At 38.5% G+C, this 22,147-nt stretch overlaps 2 protein-coding genes and 1 pseudogene across 3 annotated transcripts in view; 2 read left to right on the top strand and 1 right to left on the bottom strand.

Annotated features, from left to right (window-relative positions):
• Positions 1-5,140, top strand: LOC117288591 (tripartite motif-containing protein 2-like). Its single transcript, XM_033769506.1, has 2 exons — positions 1-84; positions 1,688-5,140. Exon 2 carries the CDS (start codon positions 1,702-1,704, stop codon positions 3,658-3,660), a length of 1,959 nt encoding a protein of 652 aa, XP_033625397.1. The 5' UTR covers positions 1-84; positions 1,688-1,701; the 3' UTR covers positions 3,661-5,140.
• A 350-nt stretch (positions 5,141-5,490) lies between these two features.
• Positions 5,491-12,196, top strand: LOC117288122 (annotated as a pseudogene).
• Positions 12,197-15,445: 3,249 nt separating this feature from the next.
• LOC117288463 (bifunctional purine biosynthesis protein PURH-like) overlaps positions 15,446-22,147 on the bottom strand; it is a 34,132-nt gene continuing 27,430 nt past the window's right edge. For both annotated transcript variants that reach the window (XM_033769340.1, XM_033769341.1), the window contains exons 4-8: positions 21,678-21,786; positions 20,937-20,996; positions 20,478-20,573; positions 17,872-18,006; positions 15,446-17,103 (exon numbers count right to left, since the gene is read on the bottom strand). In XM_033769340.1, coding sequence (XP_033625231.1) covers positions 17,887-18,006; positions 20,478-20,573; positions 20,937-20,996; positions 21,678-21,786 — 385 coding nt within the window. In that variant the 3' untranslated portion in view covers positions 15,446-17,103; positions 17,872-17,886. The remainder of the gene's footprint in view (positions 17,104-17,871; positions 18,007-20,477; positions 20,574-20,936; positions 20,997-21,677; positions 21,787-22,147) is intronic.

Genomic DNA, 22,147 nt, shown 5'->3' with positions numbered 1-22,147 from the left:
CAGCGACAAGACATAGTTGACTAATACACCAAGAAAGGCGGGAGATATCTGTGTTCAGAAAAAGGCCTTGATTCTGTCTCAAAGGTAAGTCTTCGTTGCGGAAAAAGACTTGAGATTTCAATCACCATTTCTTCTCTTCAAAACATCAATTGGTGTACAAATGCCTTCGAATGGAAAGACGATTTGTGTGCACAATTTATTTGTATCAGCATTTCTTAAAAGGACTCTCATATCCACAGAGATTGTTTGCGTTTAGTTGGAACCAACTGTTTGTTTCAATACTTTAGTTGGAGAAGAATAATCTGCATTTGGAATACACAATCTGAGAAACGTAAAGGTCATAGTAAGGCTTCTCAGTTTTAAATTAGTCTGGGAACAAAAAGTGATATCTGTTTCCATAACCGCAGAACTTCGAATGAAAACTTTTTCAAAATGCATGACACATTCCAAAGCTGCGGTACTTCTTACCAAGTAAGTTTTTATTGCCATTAATTCTCATTACCGAACGTTTACAGACCCTTTAAAAATTCAGTAAGATTTAATTCTACACTGTAATACAATACAATACAATACAATACAATACAATACAATACAATACAATACATATGCACATTTATGTTACAAAACAATATAAACTAGTATGGGGTTTATGATATATTACGTACACAGTGGCAACATTTAGGTTTTAGGTTATTTTTGAGCTGTTACTGGCTCTCTTTCAACATCGGTCTAGTCACAGTTATGGCAACTGTGTGTTGAGACCAGAGACCGATGTTAAAAGAGAGCCATTTACAGCTCAACAAGGTGGGTTAGGCTAATATAAGCAAGATGTTTTTTTTCCCTTATGGACAGACAAACTTTTAGTATGGTAATATCAAATACCACGTTATCCCGGGTCGAATTAACACAAAGGGCATCGAGGGGTATCGCTACTCCCTAGTTCCTAATTTGTTTTCAACCTTTTTTAATTTATTTAATTTATTTAATTTTTCATGGTGGAGTTGTGGTAACTTATTCTTAAGTGACCAGGCAGCCACATCTGAAAGTGTTGGTGTGAAATAAAGGGAATAGGTTCATAAACATCCATGGTTTATAAACGACCATTTACTTCTTTTCAGAATCACCACGAGTGTTCGAGAAAGACTGCAAACCTTACAATAAGAACTTTTCCATTTTGCAAAACTCTAAATCCTCCTCGAATTTAAATGTTAAAAAACACGTATGACAACTCGAACTTCCAGCTATTATCCTGTATTTGTTTCAAAATGAATAATTGAACATGTACGTGTAATTTTTTAGATTTCTAAAGACTTTGAAATACGAAATGTTAGTGCATAGTGTCAAAAAAAGCGCCACCCAAACTATGGGATTGCAAAACCACAGAAAGGCTGCTAACAGTTACGAATAGCTAAATGTATGCGCATGCGTATCCGTTCGCGTGCGAAACCTCCCTGATATACCATAACTGGTAATTACGTTTTACATGCTAAAACTGAGACCATTGTTTTACTCATTTCTCAAAAACCACAACACCTCAGCAAGTAATATTGTAAGGGAAGCTTTCTACAAACTGTTGAAGTGTAATGTAAATCTGTGGACATTGTGTTTTGTGTCACAAACAGTACAAAATAATGCTTTAAATTTGTTTCCAAAATGTTTTTCTGTATCTCGTAAAAAATCTCTTCAGATCACAATTTCAAGATGGCGGAAGGAGTTTCAACAGATCCACTGCTTAGTAAAGTCATACAGGGACACTTGGAGTGTTCCATCTGCTGCACTCGTTACAATCAACCCAAAAATCTGGATTGCTCACACAGTTACTGCCTCAAATGTCTCCAAGAACTAAAGAAAACTCAAAATCCTGACACTAATAAACTAAAATGTCCTCTGTGCCAGAAAGAAACCATCTTACCACTCGATGGAGTGACTGGATTACAAAGCAACTACCTACTGATTGTCCTAGTGGAGGAGGTCAACAAACAGGACCAGCTTCCACAAGGTGAAGAGTCAAAGGTCATGTGTCAGGCTTGTGATGAGGAAAACGCGGCAATTTCACGATGTTTGAACTGTGAACATTATCTCTGTCTGGAGTGTCAGAAAGCACACCCACGTTTAGCTGCATTGAAGAATCACGAGATCAAAACTTTGGCTGAATTGCAAGAAGTTGATGAAACCCAAACTGAATCAAAGATGAACATCTCAAGGTGTGACATCCATCCCATTCAAGAGCTCTGCCTCTACTGTATGACGTGTGAGCAACTAATCTGCAAAGTATGTGCAAAACAGCACCGGGCACCAATTCACACAATCGTTGATCTAAAGAGTGCTACAGAAAAAAGCATTCAAGAAATTATAGATGGTGCTTCTCAGCTAGATAGAAGTAGTTATAAGTTAACCAGTAGATTAGAGCTTTTGTTACATAGTCTTAGTATCAAGATCAGAAACATGGAGAAAAACCTTTTGCAAGAGGCTTCAGATGCAGGCAGTAGAAAGGGTAAAACGCTATCAAAACTTATTTTTGCAAATGAGTCATTAAAGATAGTACAATCTTCAAACACAGCATACGACAGCCTAAAAATCCTTAAGAACAGACAAAAACATCTTCATGACTACATCAACATAGATGAAGAAGAAGTTGAAGATTTGACGTATGATCTGTCCTTCCTAAGTTTCAAGGAAAGTAAAGATGGGATGAAAGGTGAGATGGGGACACTTTTACTAAAAGAAATTTGGGGTGAAATGTTGACGGCCAAAGTCAGTGGAAGTTTTATTGGGGCATTTTCCACAGACTGTATGATTGTAATGGGCAAAGAAGATGCAACACTCACAATAATGAAACCAGATGGAAACATTTTGCAAACTTATGGTAAGTCATGGCTCAGTGGTAATTTAGAAAACCCCAATTCACTTGCTGTGAATAAAGACGACCATGTTATTATCTTGGATGGTCCCAATGTCAAAACTTTTGGGTCCAACTGTCGGCTTCTTCATGAGTTCACTCCAGGTAAAGGGTCTGACAGTAAACCCACATGCCTTGCAGTAGATGAGAACAATCTGATAGCAGTGGGTTACAAAGACAAGGGAGAGGTTTCTCTTCACAACCCCGATGGATCCCTCATCAGAACACTGTCTGCTCCAGGGATTGATGAATACATGGTCATAAGTAACCAGAGAATCATTTACACCAGCCCTAATGATGGTGCACTCATGTGTTTTTATTTAAATGACACAAAATGTCAGACACTCTTTAGATATGTAGATGCCACTCCGTATGGGATTTGTTGTGATAAAGTTGGTGATGTCTATGTTGTATATGAGGGGGAACCAAAACCTGACACCAGTGCTAAAGAGAGTGGATGCGTCACCACCAGTGCAGCACAGCCGGCTAGGAGTGTTGCCGGTAGAGGTGCATTGCAGCCGTCTCGTGGTGGACGAGGTGGTCGTCATGAGCGTATGGCTGGTCCGGGACCCATGAAGCACTGCATTTGTCGATACAGGTTTGGTACTGACCCCACAATCCTAGCCCGTTCTAATTCCATCTTCCATGACGTCACATACACTCCCGGTGGTCACCTTGCAGTGGTTGGCGGGAACTGCACAAAGTTATATCAAAGAGTCAACAAATTCTCAAGACGTTCGTTGTCTGGTTTTAGCATATAGTAAGGACAGCTTGCTCTGTGGTTGAAAATGGCCAGAGAGACTTAAGTTTACCGCTATCCCGGTACCATGACTGGCTTCCTTTTAAACTCGAGTAGATTCCCGCCAAAAAACACTGCGCAATAAAGTGCGCTGCAGAATAGAGCGCTACAAAATTATTGAAGTCGCTAGACTCAGTTCCTCTGCTAAATAGCAATCTAAACCAATCATAGCATAGTGTTTCCTTTAGGGGAAGGATAATGGTAGATTTCGTAAAACCAACATTTAAGAATTGTAAAGGTTTTATCTCCTTGTTGCAAAGCGTATCCCCTCCTCTGTTTCAAACGTTGTTAAGCTCATGTTGTTGATCCTTTGTTGGTAATGGCTTGCATTTTTGCGTTATGGTGTTTGTGTTTGCTGGTTGTTTACAAAACTAATTGCTGTTCATGTTGTTAAAGATTTGAAAATCGACCCTCGGCTGCGATGTTTTTTTTTTTTTTTGTTTTTTTTTTTTTTAATTCAATTACATTTAATTGGAGTGATTGTACAGAGGGTTAGCAAGAACGTTTTCATGCTATATATATTAAGTAATTACTAAATGTGTCCAGTGCATTTTTAAATAGGATTTGAAACACATTGATGTAAAGAACAAGTAAAACTGAAAAGCATAAGGATTGTTGTCGAAACATTTAACATATATTATTCGTGTACAGATAACAGTTAAACATCCATGTTGTATTTTAACAGCTGTCAGACAGAACATCTGTTACTCTACGTTTAGAATTTAATTAATTCAAAGATTTTAAAACAATTTGGTTATAATAGTTAGTAGCATGGTATTGCACAGTAGATAGTCCCATCATTGCTAAAACTCATATGAATGTTGTTAATAAGCATTTCAATGTTAATTCTGTAAAAGGATTGGTTTTCAACCATCCTCATATAATCAAATTAAAAACTGTATATTGTAGTTTCGTAGTGAGTAGAAGAAGAAACTAATTAAATGGTCCACGCATACGAGATGTTTTCCTAAACTAAGTGAAATATGCTCTTACTAGAAAATTGTCTCGTGTAACGCACCTTTCTTTTTTCTTTACTGTTTTCTTTTTAAATCAAACTGGCAGCGATACTTGAAATGTGTTAAAATGCATGAAAACCGTCATCTCGATTAGAATATTTAGATTAAATAAACCATTAATAACAATTAGCCTAATAAGAAGAAATGACAACAGGTTGCTTGTTTATTTGCAAACTGAAAACAAGAAGATTGCAACGAATGTACCTTTTGAAGAAAAAAAAACAGTGGATTGTTTGCTTTTACGCATTGCAATCACACAGACCGGTGTGTAGATTTGGTTTTAATAATTTTATGGCATTTATTTATAGGGGCAAAGTCACGCATGGGTAATACTTACCAATCACTATAGCATAGCCTTGCAATAAAAATTAATGAACGTTTTTGTTTGAAATAATTTATGCTAAAAAATATAATAAAACAGGTAGAATCAAGCTTACATCAAATATGAAAACGTTTTGTGTGCTCTGACTGATGTTTTCAATCTATAAATCCAAATAGGAGAGGAAAATGTCCAAATATCAAAAATAATTGCAAACCAATATCTTCGTTTAAACACGTTGTCAGTATACACTTGGTCTATTCCAGGTGGGAACTGTTCTGAAAAAACGACTGCGGGCGTGGTTTTGCCGCGCTCATAAAAAGAGAAGCTGGTGTCGCCGCGCTTTATACAAAAAGAGAAGCTGGTATCGCCGCGCTTAGGAGGTCACTCAATAAAAACCAGTCAAAAGTGCACAAATCAGCAGAGCCTATTACGAATCTCAAAGGAAAACATCGACATGTACGAGCCACGAGTCTTGGCAATGCTTCCCGATGTCATCAACGGGATGACCCAAGAAGAACTTCTGAAGGAGCTGAACGCCCATGTGAAGAAACTAAAGGCCCTAGAATATAAAGGGATGCATTTTAATTATCTCACTCCGCGGTCTGCCTTTGAAGCACTTGAGAACACATTTTTGAGGTGCGAGAGGATGACGTGTATGCCGTGGCGTATCCAAAATCAGGTGAGTGCGGGCACCAATATCATAGAGCAAAACATAATCATTAATATTATTGTTATTATTATTATTTTCCCCAGGAATGAGCAGGATATCAGTCACAAAGTATAGGCCTAACCCTAACCCTAAATCTAGCAGTAGAGTGCTGTAGCCCTAGCTGATGTAGCCGCCAATTCGGACATGGCACTAAGCCTAACCCAAGGCCTAACCCTAACCCTAAATCTAGCAGTAGCCATGGCTGCAGCCCTAGCTGATGTAGCCGCCAATCCGGACATGGCGCTAAGCCTAACCCAAGGCCTAACCCTAACCCAAAATCTAGCAGTAGCCATCCATGGCTGCAGCCCTAGCTGATGTAGCCGCCAATCCGGACATGGCGCTAAGCCTAACCCAAGGCCTAACCCTAACCCTAAACCTAGCAGTAGCCATCCATGGCTGCAGCCCTAGCTGATGTAGCCGCCAATCCGGACATGGCACTAAGCCTAACCCTAGGCCTAACCCTAACCCTAAATCTAGCAGTAGCCATGGCTTCAGCCCTAGCTGAATGTAGCCGCCAATTCGGACATGGCACTAAGCCTACCCCAAGGCCTAACCCTTACCCTAAATCTAGCAGTAGATGGCTGCAGCCCTAGCTGATGTAGCCGCCAATCCGGACATGGCGCTAAGCCTAACCCAAGGCCTAACCCTAACCCTAAATCCAGCAGTAGCCATGGCTGCAGCCCTAGCTGATGTAGCCGCCAATTCGGACATGGCACTTAGCCTAACCCAAGGCCTAACCCTAACCCTAAATCTAGCAGTAGATGGCTGTAGCCCTAGCTGATGTAGGCGCCAATTCGGACATGGCCCTAAGCCTAACCCTATGGCCTAACCCTGTGGCCTAACCCTAAGCAAACTCGACCATAAACCTAGCTGTAGCCTATTTATCCGCCAATTTGGACACGGGCGGCTAATAACAAGCATTGATTCTATACTCACAGGTAATCATTGGCGGGACGAGATTATGGCCTACATTTTTAACAATGGCGAAGAAATCCTGGACCGATCTTCATTTGATATTGGCTTGGAAGTAGTGGAATGGATGGCCAACCCGAAAGGTGACCTTAACACTAGGGCAAAAGCAACGCCTGGTTATAAAGTAATGGAAACTTGGAAATCGCCCAGATGTATGTCCAGTCACTGTCACTCACAATTCCTTCCACCAAAGGTGTGGGGATCAAACGCAAAGGTAAGAATTTGACAGATAATTTAAATAATAATAATTATAATAATAATAATAATAATAATAATAATAATAATTTATGGATTTATAACGCGCACTTCTCCAGAAAACCGATCAAGGCGCCTACACAAAATGAAAACTTTATACAATAGAAAATCAAGAATAAACATAATTTAACTTCCCAATGAAAGTCTAAGTGAACAAGTGTGTTTTTAGTTCACTCTTGAAGTTGTTGAGTGATGTTGTTTTGCGTAGTGAGACAGAAAGCTTATTCCATAGGGCAGGGGCAGCTTTGGCGAAAGCACGGTCTCCGTAACGAATTGTTCTAGACATTGGCTCTACCAGCAAGTGAGATCCAGCAGACCGTATAAGCTGTGCTTTAAAAGTTGAGATTAGTTCACAAATATACTGTGGGGCTTGTCCATGCAGAACTTTGAAAACATCAATTTAAGATTTGTATATTGCACACATAATCTGCCCACATTGGCACCCATAGACGCACGGCAAGATTAACTACTAACTATAACATTTTCAAAAGATTGAGATCGAGTGGCCACTTGGGTCACGAGAAAAGAGTAAAAAGCCGAATGCACATTTTTTTTCCATTACATCGATTTTAAAAGAAAAATTAATAAAACGCTCACTGAGCAGTAAACTACAAATGGAAAATTAGTTTTATTTATTTCGCTTCAAATATTTCGACAAAAATATTTCAAGGGATGTTTTATACTATGATCATCATTAGACCGTGTAATCTTGATGTACATCAGCTGTGATCTTTAACGAGTTTTTTGTCTTCTTACCTTACCAATTCTTTACCGTTTCTTTAAAGACACTGGACACTATTGGTAATTGTCAAAGACCAGTCTTCTCACGGTGTATCTCAATTCATGCATGTAATAACAAACCTGTGAAAATTTGAGCTCAATATTGGTCGTGAAGGTTGCCAGAGAACAATGGAAGAAAAAACGTCTTTTTTCACAATAAATAATTGCTTGATTTCTAGACCTCAAACTCAACTTCTGAGGTTTCGAAATCAAATTCAAAAATTGTAGTATGAAATTACTTTCTGACTCCAAAACTACGTGACTTCAGAGGGAGCTGTTTCTCACAATGTTTTATACTATCAACAGCTCTCCATTTACTCGTTACCAAGTAAAGGTTTTATGCTAATAATTATTTTGAGTAATTACCAATAGTGTCCAGTGCCTTAAAATAACGAACTTGTTTAACACCACCTACTCATTTTTTTTTAAGGTTGTCTACGTAGCACGAAATCCTAAGGACACCTTCGTTTCCATGTTCAAGTTCCTCGGCGGTTTCTCTGTCAACCCGTCTGTACAAAGCTGGGATACTTTCTTTTTTTCGCTTTTCTCCGGGACCAGTAAGTTTAAAAATATTGTTTCATTTTTACTGTCGCTGCAGTCAGAGGATTAAGAGGGTCTGTAAATTACACTAAACGATACAGAACTATCTAAAATATATTTATATACAAAGTGAGTAGGTTTTAGATGGCATAACCTCTCTATCCCAGTCGGACCTTCTTCAGAGGCATAAACAGGTACCAATTGAGCTAAAATTTTCACAGGTTTGTTATATGTTGAGATACATCAAGTGAGAAGACTGGTCGTGTCCAGTGTCTTTAAAGCGAGGTGTGCCGCAGAGAGTCATAAACGGATACCAAACCTCAGAAATCTGCGAAGCCGTTCATGCATATATACTTGTCTATACTCAGTCATGGTAAAGTGTTTTGAGGTGAAAATTATATAATACTTCAAAGGGAACACTTTCTGCTGCCAAAAGGCCGTATTTTATGGTAACTATTTTGTTGACTTCTGCAGGCATTTGATATTTACATACGAAAAGGCCTACTTGAGTTTCTGTGAGGGTTGCTTTTCGTGTGATAATAAACGACGTTGTTCAAGTTGGTATTCATGCTGTTGATGTTGTTGCTGTTGCTGGTGTTGCTGCTGATGCTGTTGATGTTGTTGCTGTTGCTGGTGTTGCTGCTGATGCTGTTGCTGTTGTTGCTGTTGCTGGTGTTGCTGCTGATGCTGTTGCTGTTGTTGCTGTTGCTGGTGTTGCTGCTGATGCTGTTGATGTTGTTGCTGTTGCTGGTGTTGCTGCTGCTGCTGTTGCTGTTGCTGGTGTTGCTGCTGATGCTGCTGATGCTGTTGATGTTGTTGCTGTTGCTGGTGTTGCTGCTGATGCTGCTGATGCTGCTGATGCTGTTGCTGTTGCTGGTGTTGCTGCTGATGCTGTTGATGTTGTTGCTGTTGCTGTTGCTGTTGCTGCTGCTGCTGCTAGTGCTGGTGTTGCTGCTGCTGCTGTTGATGTTGCTGTTTCTGCTGCTGTTTCTCTAACGCGTCATTATAATAATTAAAATAATTTATTTTATTCAGCTAAGGCATAGCACAATACTTATTATACATACAAATATTCGGACAGAGAATAACACAAATAAAAATATAACTATAAATATCGCCCCAATTATACGTTATAAATTTCAGATATAAAACAAGAAAAAACAATTAAATGAAAACTTTACACCATTAAACTAAACCGAACAGAAGATGGCCTGCCTAGGGGAAAGACGAACGTGAAGAAAAAGCTAATCCGCCTCCACAGTGCTAACGCAGCATGCAGCATCAGAGTCAAATTTTCTCCAGAAGACGACCAGAGCATACTAATCGAAACGTTGAAACCAACGGTTCTTTTCAGAACCACACCAACTCATTTAGAGATAGTCATATGGTGTTACTGCAAACCTTTCCACATTGTTAAGTTTTGAATCCTACCTAAAAACTCTTTCTCCAGAGACACACGCAGACATACAAACAAAGATATAGAGAATAGACGAGCACCAGAAACAAACAAACAAACAAACAGACAGACAGACAGACAGACAGACAGACAGACAGACAGACAGACAGACAGACAGACAGACAGACAGACAGACAGACAGACAGACAGACAGACAGACAAACAAACAAACAAACAGACAAACACACACAAAAGGATCATGGACAAACAGACACAAGTGAATCATGGACAACCACTTAAAAAAACACACACACACACACACAGACATACAGTCAGCGAAGAGCGAATAGACGAGCACCAGAATCAAACAGAGGGAGATCCTGCGCTTAAAGGGTTAGACAATAAGGCACACGTAATCTACAATACAAGTCCAAGTGTTAGGGACTCCGTACACTATGGACATTTGTCCAAGAGTCATAAACTTGAACATAAACAACATTTCTTTTCATTTTCAACAAAGTTCTCTTTTCCCTTTTTATCAGTGTTTGGAGGTTCTTGGTTCGATCACGTCCTGGGCTACTGGGAACATCGAAATGATGAGAATGTCCTGTTCTTGAAGTATGAAAGTATGCAAAAGGTATTTAACATTTGAAGGGAAAGTTAACCATTGCATGGTTATGTGGTACGTTTGGTAATGTCTCTGGCATTATTAAATAGCAACACAAACTTACGTGGTAAGAAGGACATCATTGTAAAATGCATTTGGAGAAACATTTCACTACGGTTATGTAAAAAGATATCACTCTTTATCCCCATAATGGTAACACTTCACAGATTGTGTATAATCCATAAAGGGATTGTTTTTCTTGTGTGTACATTCTCTACGGCGATATCTCAACGCGTCAACCCTTTGAAATGAATTTTTCACAGGTTAATTATATTGTATAAAACTATTACATTTATGTAGGGATTAAAGGGAAGGTACACGTTTGGTAATTCCTCAAAACAAATATTAACTTAAAAACTGACTTTCGAGAGCTGTTGATAGTATAAATCATTGTGGGAAACGACTCCCTCTGAAGTAACATAGTTTTTGAGAAAGAGGCAATTTCTCACTAAAATAATAAAGTCTTTTTTTCCTATCTGAAAGCACACAAATTCGTCCAACAGGGGTGTTTTTTCTTTAATCATTTTAATGTTATTTTATGCATACGTTGAGATACACCAAGTGAGAACACTGGTCTTTGACGGTTACAAAACGTGTACAGTGCCTTTAAAAACATTTCGAACGGTTCTAAAAAGAACAAAAGGTGTCCCTAATTATTATCGAAGCTTGGCCAGTAAGTCACTGGCTGGAACCTGACAAGTATGAATTACACCTGGTTGTTCACTTGGTACACTACTCGCCTTTAGTCGAGGCGCACGCGGCACCCCCAGATGTCAAGCACGACCCCAGATATCACCCACGAAAAAAGACGCAGCGCGAGCGCCTTGATTAAAGGCTAACTTGGTACCAGAAAAGATCCAATGCCTAACAATTAAAACAATTGAGCGGTTATAAAAACAAAACAAAGGTGTCCAATATTTTCTTTTTAAGGATCTGAGGGGCAACATCTGCAAAATGGCAAAGCATGTCGGGAAGGATCTGTCTGATGACGTCATCGACCGCATCGTGGAGAAAACCAGCTTTAGCGAGATGAAGAAAATGTACAAGAAAGCGGAAAGTGGACCGAGGGAGATTCTGATGGCGGGCTTTTTAGGAAAGGCGCAAATTCTTAGGAAGGGTAAGATGTTTTTTTTTTTTTTTTTTTTTTTTTTTTTGGGGGGGGGGGGGGGTTAGGGAGGGTCGACATTCCGGGTTTGTGTATTTTTAACACAATCTTCCACTCCCCTTAAGAAGGGTGTCTCAGAATGTGTGGTCCAGAGTGGATTATTCTTGCTCGACTTGGACAATAATAGGCCTTAAAGGCCGCTCCAGATTTGTGGCGATATCTCCAAAACGCTTCAACTTTTTGAAATGAAATTCTGAGTCAGTTCTATGGGTCTTGTGTATCTACATTTTACGCAAGAATGTAAAAAAAAAAAAATACAAGAACGGTTCCAAAATACAAAGGTATACTTTGACTTTAATATTTTGTTTGGGGGAAGGGGGGGGGGGCACGTTTTCAGACCAATGCCCCACCTCGCCCCTAACTTACGCCACTGGTCCTATAGCTAAACAAGGCATGTCAAGTAACCGTCTTTTTGATTCTACGTTCTTGTACTATTGTTTGTATCTACCATCCAGGCAAAGTTGGAGACTGGAAAAACTACTTTACTGTAGCACAAAACGAAATATTCGACATGGTTTACAAGGAGAAGCTGGAGGGAACTGGTCTCGACTTTGATTTTGAACTTTAAAGGCACTTGGTAATTACTCAAAATAATGCAGTGACTGTATGGGCATCTTTGTCACTGCAAGTTTATCAGAATTATATCGTATCCAATGGAATCACTGGATCTAGCGGCAGGGACAAGTCTTTATCATTGCGGATAAAGACAGGGGCCAAGTCTAGCATTGGCCGCTTATTTTGGACACCGTCTTAAAGCCACTGGACACTTTCGGTAAACAGTGTTGTCCAAGGCCCACACTTCGTGTATCACAACTTAAATATAAAATAACAAAACTGTGAAAAATTAGGCTCAATCGGTCATCGGAGTCGGGAGAAAATAACGGGAAAACACACCCTTGTTTCCGCACGTTTCGCCGTGTCATGACAGTTGTTTAAAATAAATCAGTAAATCTCGATATCGAGAACTGATAATTGTTTTAATGTTTTCTCAAAAAGTACAGCATTTCATGGAATAATATTTAGAGAGAAGTTTTTCACCATTTAAACTTCTGTAAACCGTGTAGTGTAAGTTATTTGTAAATCTGTGAACTTTTTTTTTTCTGTTCCGAAAGTGTCCAATGGCTTCAAGAGGATTTGGGCACTTTTTGTAACACAAAACACATTGTCCACAGACTTACATTAAACTTACTGTTTGAAGATAATGATAGTAGAAAGCTTCCCTGAAAATATTAGATGCTGAGGTGCTGTAGTTTTTGAGAAATGAGTAAAACAATGTCATGAAAATACGTTTTTACATGCTAAAATAATTTTCGTCTCATGATCAGTGAGACGAAAATTAATTTCAAGACATTGTGTACCAAGTTCACAAAAACTACAGCACTTAGCAAGTAATATTTTCCCCCAAGAGGGCGCCAAAATAGTATACTTTTAGACAGATTTGACAGCCTAAAGAAATGGGGATACAGTGTGCAATGTATTATGAATAACATAAGGCCCTGAATTAAATGGTCCTTTTGTGCCGAGGGGTGTTAAGATTAATGATAAGTTAAGTTTGGTGAAATCGACGATTAGGTAGTCTCCATATCAAATTGAGCAGAGGGTACAAGTTTATGAGTCAATCAATGAAGTGGGACTTCCAGGTATAATTTGTTTAATTTTGAATAACATTTTTTTTTGCACTGTATGTTTGCTAAGGAATAACATTTGTTTGCACTGTAGGCCTATGTTTGCTAAGGAATAACATTTGTTTGCACTGTAGGCCTATGTTTGCTAAAGAATAACATTTGTTTGCACTGTAGGCCTATGTTTGCTAAAGAATAACATTTTTTGCACTGTAGGCCTATGTTTGCTAAGGAATAACATTTTTTGCACTGTAGGCCTATGTTTGCTAAGGAATAACATTTGTTGCACTGTAGGCCTATGTTTGCTAAAGAATAACATTTGTTTGCACTGTAGGCCTATGTTTGCTAAGGAATAACATTTGTTGCACTGTAGGCCTATGTTTGCTAAGGAATAACCTTTTTTGGCACTGTAGGCCTATGTTTGCTAAAGAATAACATTTGTTTGCACTGTAGGCCTATGTTTGCTAAGAAATAACATTTGTTTGCGCTGTAGGCCTATGTTTGCTAAGGAATAACATTTTTTGCACTGTAGGCCTATGTTTGCTAAGGAATAACATTTGTTAGCACTGTAGGCCTATGTTTGCTAAGGAGTAACATTTTTGGTTGCACTGTATTGTTTGCTAAGGAATAACATTTTTTGCACTGTAGGCCTATGTTTGCTAAGGAATAACATTTGTTTGCGCTGTAGGCCTATGTTTGCTAAGGAATAACATTTTTGGCACTGTAGGCCTATGTTTGCTAAGGAATAACATTTGGTTGCGCTGTAGGCCTATGTTTGCTAAGGAATAACATTTTTTGCACTGTAGGCCTATGTTTGCTAAGGAATAACATTTTTTGCACTGTAGGCCTATGTTTGCTAAGAAGTAACATTTTTGGTTGCACTGTATTGTTTTCTAAGGAATAACATTTGTTTTTGCACTGTCAGTTTGCTAAGGGAGTTTAATATCATTTAGTGGGGTGTACCAATCAGATATACAAAAATAAGCGACAACAGACTTGGGAAGCGCGACTCTGTGTGCTTCACAATCACACTACGATTCACAGCAACAAACAATTGCTTGCGGGAGGGGGGGGGGGGTCCACACTCAACAAGCTCAGCTTTATACGCCCCCAGCTCTATTTCCATGTTCGAGATTTTTCCATTGTAATTTTATATTGTTGTATTACCCCGGTACATAATAATAAGTAATTTCATTCACAGTAATCACGATTTATATGATTATTAATTTTTAATTGTCTTTTTTCTTTTGGTTTGGACTGGAAATAAAATATTAAATTTACATTTAAGAATGATAGTTTGTTATTTCTTCCTCCATGGTTGTAATTATGATCTGGGTTTGTTTTCACTAATGCAAAAGGTACGTGTCTATATTTCAACAAGTATTCCTTTAAAATATATATATATATTATAATGGACTTTACTCCTTCGAAAACCGAAACTGAAAAAGAAATTGCCTTATAAGTTTCTGTCATAACTTCACTCAAAGTAATTGATAACCAGTAATCAGTCATAAAGCCAAATATTAAGTATTTTATTATGATCATTTCGAGTTCCATAATATTAGCATGTACTAAATGAACAATAAGCACAGCAAGTATTCAATACTATAAAATAGCTATGAGGACTTGTCCTGGGCTAGGAGAAACTAAATACTTAAAGGCACTGGACACTATTGTCAAAGACTTCTCAAACTTGGTGTTTTTCAACATATGCATAAAATAATTTGAACTCAATAGGAGACTTTCCAACGCTAGGTGGCAGCAGACATACCGGGTAAATTTCCATTGTTTACGTAGTTCTGAACATGCGCATAATTCTGACAACAATGGATTTACCCGGTAAGTCTGCTGCCCTCTATCGTCCCAGAAAGTCTCCCATTGGTCGTCGAAGTTGCAAGAGATTAATGGAAGAAAAACACCCTTGTTGCACAAATTGTGTGTTTTCCGATGCTTGATTTCAAAACCTCAGCCGAGGTCTCAAAATCAATTCAAATAGTTTAGTGAGAAATTGCTTCTTTCTCAAAAACTGCAAACCTTTTCTCACAATGTTTTATAATATCAACAGCTCTCCATTGCTCATTACCAAGCAAGGTTTTTGTGCCAACAATTATTTTGAGTACTACATTACAAATAGTGTCCAGAGCCTTTATGGCTAGTCTAGGACGATTAACTCATCCCAACTCAAAGGTTTGATTGGCTGCATATTGCGCCACAGCACCTGTAAAACCTTACAGGTGCTATGTAAAAGGAGTAGATATCATAATTCAAACGTAGTCCCACATACCTTGCTGGAAAATACTGAATGTTGAAGCGCCTTGAGTGTCACTAAGTGACGGATACACGCGCTTTATAAGAAGCCACTATTATTATTATTAACGATGAAGGAAAAGCATTTCTGAAATACCATCCTGGTATTTTTGTTGTTCAAACCAACCATAACCAATGTTTTATTTTGGCATGGCCACAGACACCAAACATTTTTTATATGTGCTTACCTTTTTATGATCACACAAATACACAACAGCATTAAATGCAACAATAGGAAAATAAACTTTGATGTCACCATAAATAGAATGATCTGGACTTTGAAAGCCTGATTGTGGTATAGGCAAGGCCTCACAACTGAAAAGTTTCAGTCTTATTTCAGTTATTCTTTCTGGAAAGAAATGAAAAAAAATGACTTGTCCGTTTTTATGTCCGACACTCGATGACTTAGTACCTCATTGATAATTTGCTAAATCTACAAAAAATAATTTTACCTTCTGGTGGGATATGATTACGTCAAATGAAAAAAAAGCAAGACGCGAAGAAAGGAAAACTTCGGGCATGCAGTGGATACGCAACAATGGTAGACATTTGGTGACACTAGGTGGCAGCAGACTTACCAGGTAAATCCATTGTTCCTAGTAATGTGCGTGTGCTCACAACTACATGAACAATGGAATTTTACCGTGGGTCGATTTCACAAAGGGATAAGACTAGTCTTCGTTTTTAACATCTCCTTTTTCTAGGTTAGGACTAGTCCTAACTTTTTGTGAAATCGACCCCTGGTAACTCTGCTGCCACCAAGCATTCCACAGGCTCCCATTTACCAACATGATTGAACGCCTGAACGCCGCAAAAAAGGCCTAAAAAATGCCAATCCAAATATTTCAGTCAAATTGTCCAGTTAAAAGTGTATATCTCTCAAAGTTGTACCCAGAAGAAATTGCCCAGGACAGATTGAAGTATCAGCCCTGTTCAACCCATATCGCACCTGATCTTCTGGAATCCTTCTGGTGGACATCCAAATTGCGGCAGGAGGAAAAGACACCATCACCAAAGACACCAATCTCATAAAACGAGACCCAACAACTCAAAGGGATAAAGACACCTGGCACCATTTCATCAAAGCTGCTTCTACTATTCCGTCCAAGGACGAAGGATGATGATAATGATGATCAGGCCTGTAATAACACTACTTGGTAAATTCATAAAAAAAGTGCCACCGTTATTTATCTACTAATTCACTTTAAAGAGTCGAAAATCACAGCAACAACAAAAAGTTCTCAAATAATCTTGCAATGACAATAAGCTTTGTTTCCTGGATTGTTAAAAAAATTTAAACTGATTTGTGGGGTTCAACCCCATAAATCATTTACAAATTTACCCAGTCAGTTTCCCTTGTGGTTTATATTGATATCTAAAAATTTAAACTGTGAACATTTTGGGACAACACCAAGACTACTTCAAAACCCAAACCACCACATGAAGCTAGTCAAGCACAAAATATTGCTTCACAAAATTTCTGCTAAACAAAAACACTTCAGGCAACTCACATTGTGACTGCCAGGAACCTCACCATGTGACTGCCAATTATTTGAGAACTCTTTGTTTTGCCGACTGTTCAATGACATTACATGTATATACTTCAGAGTCTTCTTGCATTGTTCAACAGCCTCCAGCAACGAGACCAAAATGTCTGAAAGAAAATTGTTAAAAAAAAGAGATCGGTCCAATCAAACTATCAAAATAAAATTGTCTCGGCGCCTTTGAATGGATCTATTCCAGATACTGCGCGCCTTATAAATTTTATGTTATTATTATTATTATTAAGACAGTGGACACTATTGGTAATTACTCAAAATAATTGTTAGTATAAGAACGTACTTGGTTACAAGCAATGGAGAGCTGTTGAAAGTATAAAACATTGAGAAACGGCTCCCTCTGAAAAACAGAGTTTTCAAGAAAGAAGTAATTTTTCACTAAATTGATTTCGATACCTCAGAACTTGATTTTGAGGTCCCAAAATCAAGCATTAGAAAGCACACAACTTCGTGTGACAAGGGAGTTTTTTTCTTCCATTATCTCGCAACTTTGACAACCAATCGAGTTCAAATTTTCACAGGTTTGTTATTTTGTGCATATGTTGAGATACACAAAGTAAGAAGACTGGTCTTTGACATTTCCCAAAGGTGTCCAGGGGTCGATTTCACAAAGGGTTAGGACTAGTACGAGATATACAAATTGCATGGATAGTCCTAAGTTAGGACGAGTAACTAGTCCTAACTCGAGATAAGACTAGTCCTAACTCTTTGTGAAATCCACTCCAATGTCTTTTATAGTCACCGACACAATATTTTCATTTAGTTCTTCTCTATCATCTTTTCCACAGTGAAGGCTTTAGATGAATATTTAACATTAACCATTTTGAAATGGCCCCTTATGCTGCTAACAAAAAGGAACTTACCGTGTTCAGCATTATCTAATGATGAAACAGACGGACGCTGGTATGAGCGAGAATAATGTCGTGCTCATTACAAGCCTCGACAATCTTCTCATCCTGTACAGCCCCGGACGGACTGGCGATGTACTCGACTCCACTCTGGTTCAATAAAAGCCCAAGAAAATTATTAGAAAAGACTGCCATCTTGTTAATTAAGCACCTAAGGTGCCTTAATTTTAATTAGAAAACAAATACATGTTTCAGAATCTTTAAAAAAAGAAACATAGCTAATAAACACAGTAAAGCCCCCAAAATACACAAAAAGTTACAGTACATGCATTACACTGCTCAAGAATTGCAAAGGTCGTGGGTTTGAATCCCACCCGAGTAATATGCCAGTGATATTTTTCACAGAACTCGGGGGGAAAGTGCGAAGTATAAAGTGCTTAAAGGCAGTGGACACTATTGGTAGTTGTCAAAGACTAGCCTTCACAGTTGGTGTATCTCAACATATGCATGAAATAACAAACCTGTGAAAATTTGAGCTAAATCGGTCATTGAACTTGCGAGATAATAATGAAAGAAAAAAAACACCCTTGTCACACGAAGTTGTGTACATTTAGACTTAGATTTTGAGACCTCAAGTTCTATATCTGAGGTCTCAAAATCAAATTCATGGAAAATTACTTCTTTCTCGGAAACTATAGCACTTCAGAGGGAGCCGTTTCTCACAATGTTTTATACCATCAGTCTCCACATTACTGGTCACCAAGTAAGCTTTTATGCTAATAATTATTTTGAGTAATTACCAATAGTGTCCACTGCCTTTAATACACATTGGTGTACGGGTGAAACATAAATTAATATTCTTTTTCCCCAATGCAAATTTAACATACTACATGTAAGTAGGCCTACAGTATGCAAAAGATAAATACAGCAAAAAAAAACTCAATTCAAACACGTGCATACAAATTACACTCAAAAACCATTACTTCAAATCTGAAATGTGAAATCTCACAAGCAGTCTTGCAATAATTTTAATGTCCCTAACTAGCATGATATTTGGTCATTGGAAATAAAGAGCAAGACTATTTTATCAAGTACAAAGGCTTACCTACATGTTATACACCATGTACACACATGGGCAAATAATCGGAAAACCAGACTTACTAGGAAGAATGTCATGCCTGCCGTAATCTGACAAGCAACCCAAATGATGTGTCTGTCTTACATAGTACATACATACTGCCTCCCTGCCATTGATAGCATTATTTGCCTTACACTGAACAAAGACAAAAATAAGCCTAAAATTACCCTACCCCTCCCTCCCCAAGATGATAGAGGAGTCTTCTTTCGAGGCCAAATGGCAATGTAACACACACACACACACTACTTATGTAATCAGACAAGGTCAACTACATGTATACAGAAGTGAAAAGAGAGAAGCAGAATGCAGACAGAAAAAGGGAGTAAAACTGTAATAAAGAGGGGGGGGGGAGGGGTGGAGAGGGGTACAGATTTCATTTGTAAGGTTGTTACAATTTCATGGCAATTATATGAACATACAGTGCAGCACAACTTTAAAGCCATTGGACCCTTTCGGTAAACAGTGTTGTCCAAGGCCCACACTTTGTGTACCACAACTTCTATATCAAATAACAAACCTGTGAAAATTTAGGCTCAATCGGTCATCGGAGTCGGGAGAAAACAACGGAGAAACCCACCCTTGTTTCCGCGCGTTTCGCCGTGTCATGACATGTGTTTAAAATAAATCCGTAATTCTCGTTAACGAGAATTTAGATTGTTTTGCTGTTTTCTCAAAAAGTAAAGCATTTCATGGAATAATATTTCAAGAGAAGTCTTTCACCATAGCCTTCTGTAAACCCTGTAAGTTATTTGTAAATCTGTGAACTTTTTTTTTCTTTCTGAAACCAAAGGGTCCAATGGCTTTAAGCACAACAGTATGGAGGTACATAGGTCGAGGAGTCCTAATTACACCACTTTTCCATACACACAGTGAACAAACTTGTTAGTTGGCACAGCAATAAACCACATTATGTACGTTTGCAACATTTGCAAAGTAATGTTTGTTCTGTTGCAACAATAGAGTGGACATGTAAATGATAAAACAATGAAAAGTTTGAATCACAGAGTGAGAACACCAATGGGAGACTTTCTGGGACGATAGAGGGCAGCAGACTTACCGGGTAAATCCATTGTTCTCAGAATTATGCGCATGTTCAGAACTACGTAAACAATGGAAATTTACCCGGTATGTCTGCTGCCGCCTAGCGTTGGAAAGTCTCCTATTACAACGCTGGTTATTTCACTGTCAAGTTAAAGTAACATTCAAAACACTCAAAAACTAAAAGAAAGCAAAAACATAAAATGAGACATTTTAAAATTAAAGTGCGAGGAAATGCCCCACTCACACTCTACACCTTCGGACTTTTGCAATAGTGTATATGTTGAGACAATTAAAATTAATTGTCAACAAATATGTTACAAGTTTCAAACGTGTTTATAACACAAGCATCAATTTAAATAATTTCAGTAAAACAAAGTCATCACCGTAAGATAGTATGTGTTTTTTGCGAAAAAGTAAGAATGGCGTATTAATGTCAACTTGCCTGGTAAGCACGATCGATGTTGTCGCGGAACGGGAAGAAAGCGTCCGAGCTCAGAGCCACACCCTTAAACTTGGCCATCCACTCCTGTCGCTCCTCCTACAAGAAAATCAACGAGGAGAGTGTTTTAGAAAATTGGTATTCACAGAACATATCACCAGCAGCAGTAGCTGAAAGCATCACTAAAGAATGTAAAAACAAAAAATACTAAAAAGCCAAAATTAAAATAGTAAACCAAAAATCATGAAATAAACTGAGGTTTTTTTTCAGTAGAGCTTCATCATTGCACAGCCATCTTGTAGTCTTCCTGTTCAAACCAAATCAACCGAACCGAGGCTGGGTGGAAAAATAGTCAGATCCCATGACGGTATGGAGAGTCAGCATCCATTATTGCTAGTGCACACAGGGTATATGACAAAGATGGCGGATGAAGGTGATTAAGGTTCCTAGCCAAGTACTGACCTGAGTGATCTGCGGCGGAACAGTCTCCAGAAATCCTTCCCAGGTATCCTTGTCCATATCCTGTGAATCAGACGGAAAAGAAAAAAACAAAAGAATTTTAGACTAGCCTTTGCTTTGAAAAAATACCAGCTGCATGCTGTAAAAAAACTATCTACAGTTTTCTCTAAGAGGGTTACAACCCTCTTAGAGACCATTCATTTCTGTATAACCATCACCTTCCGCCCAGACATGGTTGTGTTGTTCCTAATTTGTGTAAAACAAAAAAAATTTGTGTAAGTGTCGAGGAATAAATATAAATCAGAAATTTTATTTTATTTTTTGAAACATAGATGTCAAAATGTCAGTTCAGGTCATGACCATTACTTTAACCTTCTTAGTTGGGTAGAAGTAGATCAGATCTTGCAGTCGTTTGTGGCTGCTATGGGCATTTTGGTACCAGCAGTTTGTGGCTACTGTGGCCTCTAAAGGGTTGATACACACAATAAACTTTTTGCATTTGAACAAGCATTTGAAGAAAAAATGTCCAATAAGCATTATAAGTTATGGGTTATCACGCAAGCACGAATGAAATACGGAAAAATATTGCGCTTCTGCGCTTTCGGCTTTGTTGATATGGAACACAGACGTACTATATTTTGTTGTATTCCATGAGCTCGCCTGTGATAACTTATTTATCTTCAAGCAAACTTGGTGCGTGCGACATCAGGCCTGCTGTCCACTAGAAATTCAAAATGCCCCTACCTGTCCGACAGTTCCATTGACGTACACATCGATGACGTTGGACATCTCAGCTCGCTTCACCCCCTGCTTAAAGACCAAGCCCAAGACCTTGGAATGCTGTCTCATCCACCTGAAAAGAGAAAAAGAAAAACAAATTCTTATAAAGTGCATTTCACAATAACCATGCGCTTTACATTAGCGGCCTGGTCATTGGGCCAATAACATCCCTTTTCATCTTCCAGATCGCCTGCATTGCCTCTGTGAAGGATCAAGCCTGCTAACGACAAGTTGATAGCTTTATTTTTCCATTGGTAAAGGACAACTCTATGAAGAAAATGGAAAATGTTTGGGCACGTGCAAGGGGCAACAAGGCAATGACCAGGGGCGTTATGGAGGCAGTTGCCTGTATTGCCTTAATAAAGGATCAAGCCTGCTGACCACAAGTTCTTAGCTCAATTTTTCCCTCAGTAAAGGACAACTCTATGAAGTAA

The sequence above is a fragment of the Asterias rubens genome, chromosome 3 (assembly GCF_902459465.1).
Source record: "Asterias rubens chromosome 3, eAstRub1.3, whole genome shotgun sequence".
Lineage (NCBI taxonomy): Eukaryota > Metazoa > Echinodermata > Asteroidea > Forcipulatida > Asteriidae > Asterias > Asterias rubens.
Note: the sequence above shows the minus strand (reverse complement) of the source record. Positions and strands in the feature narration are given on the sequence as shown.

What these genes read in the sequence shown, in the direction of transcription:
- LOC117288591 (XM_033769506.1), top strand. Translation starts at nt 1,702, where the DNA reads ATGGCGGAAGGAGTTTCAACAGATCCACTGCTTAGTAAAGTCATACAG.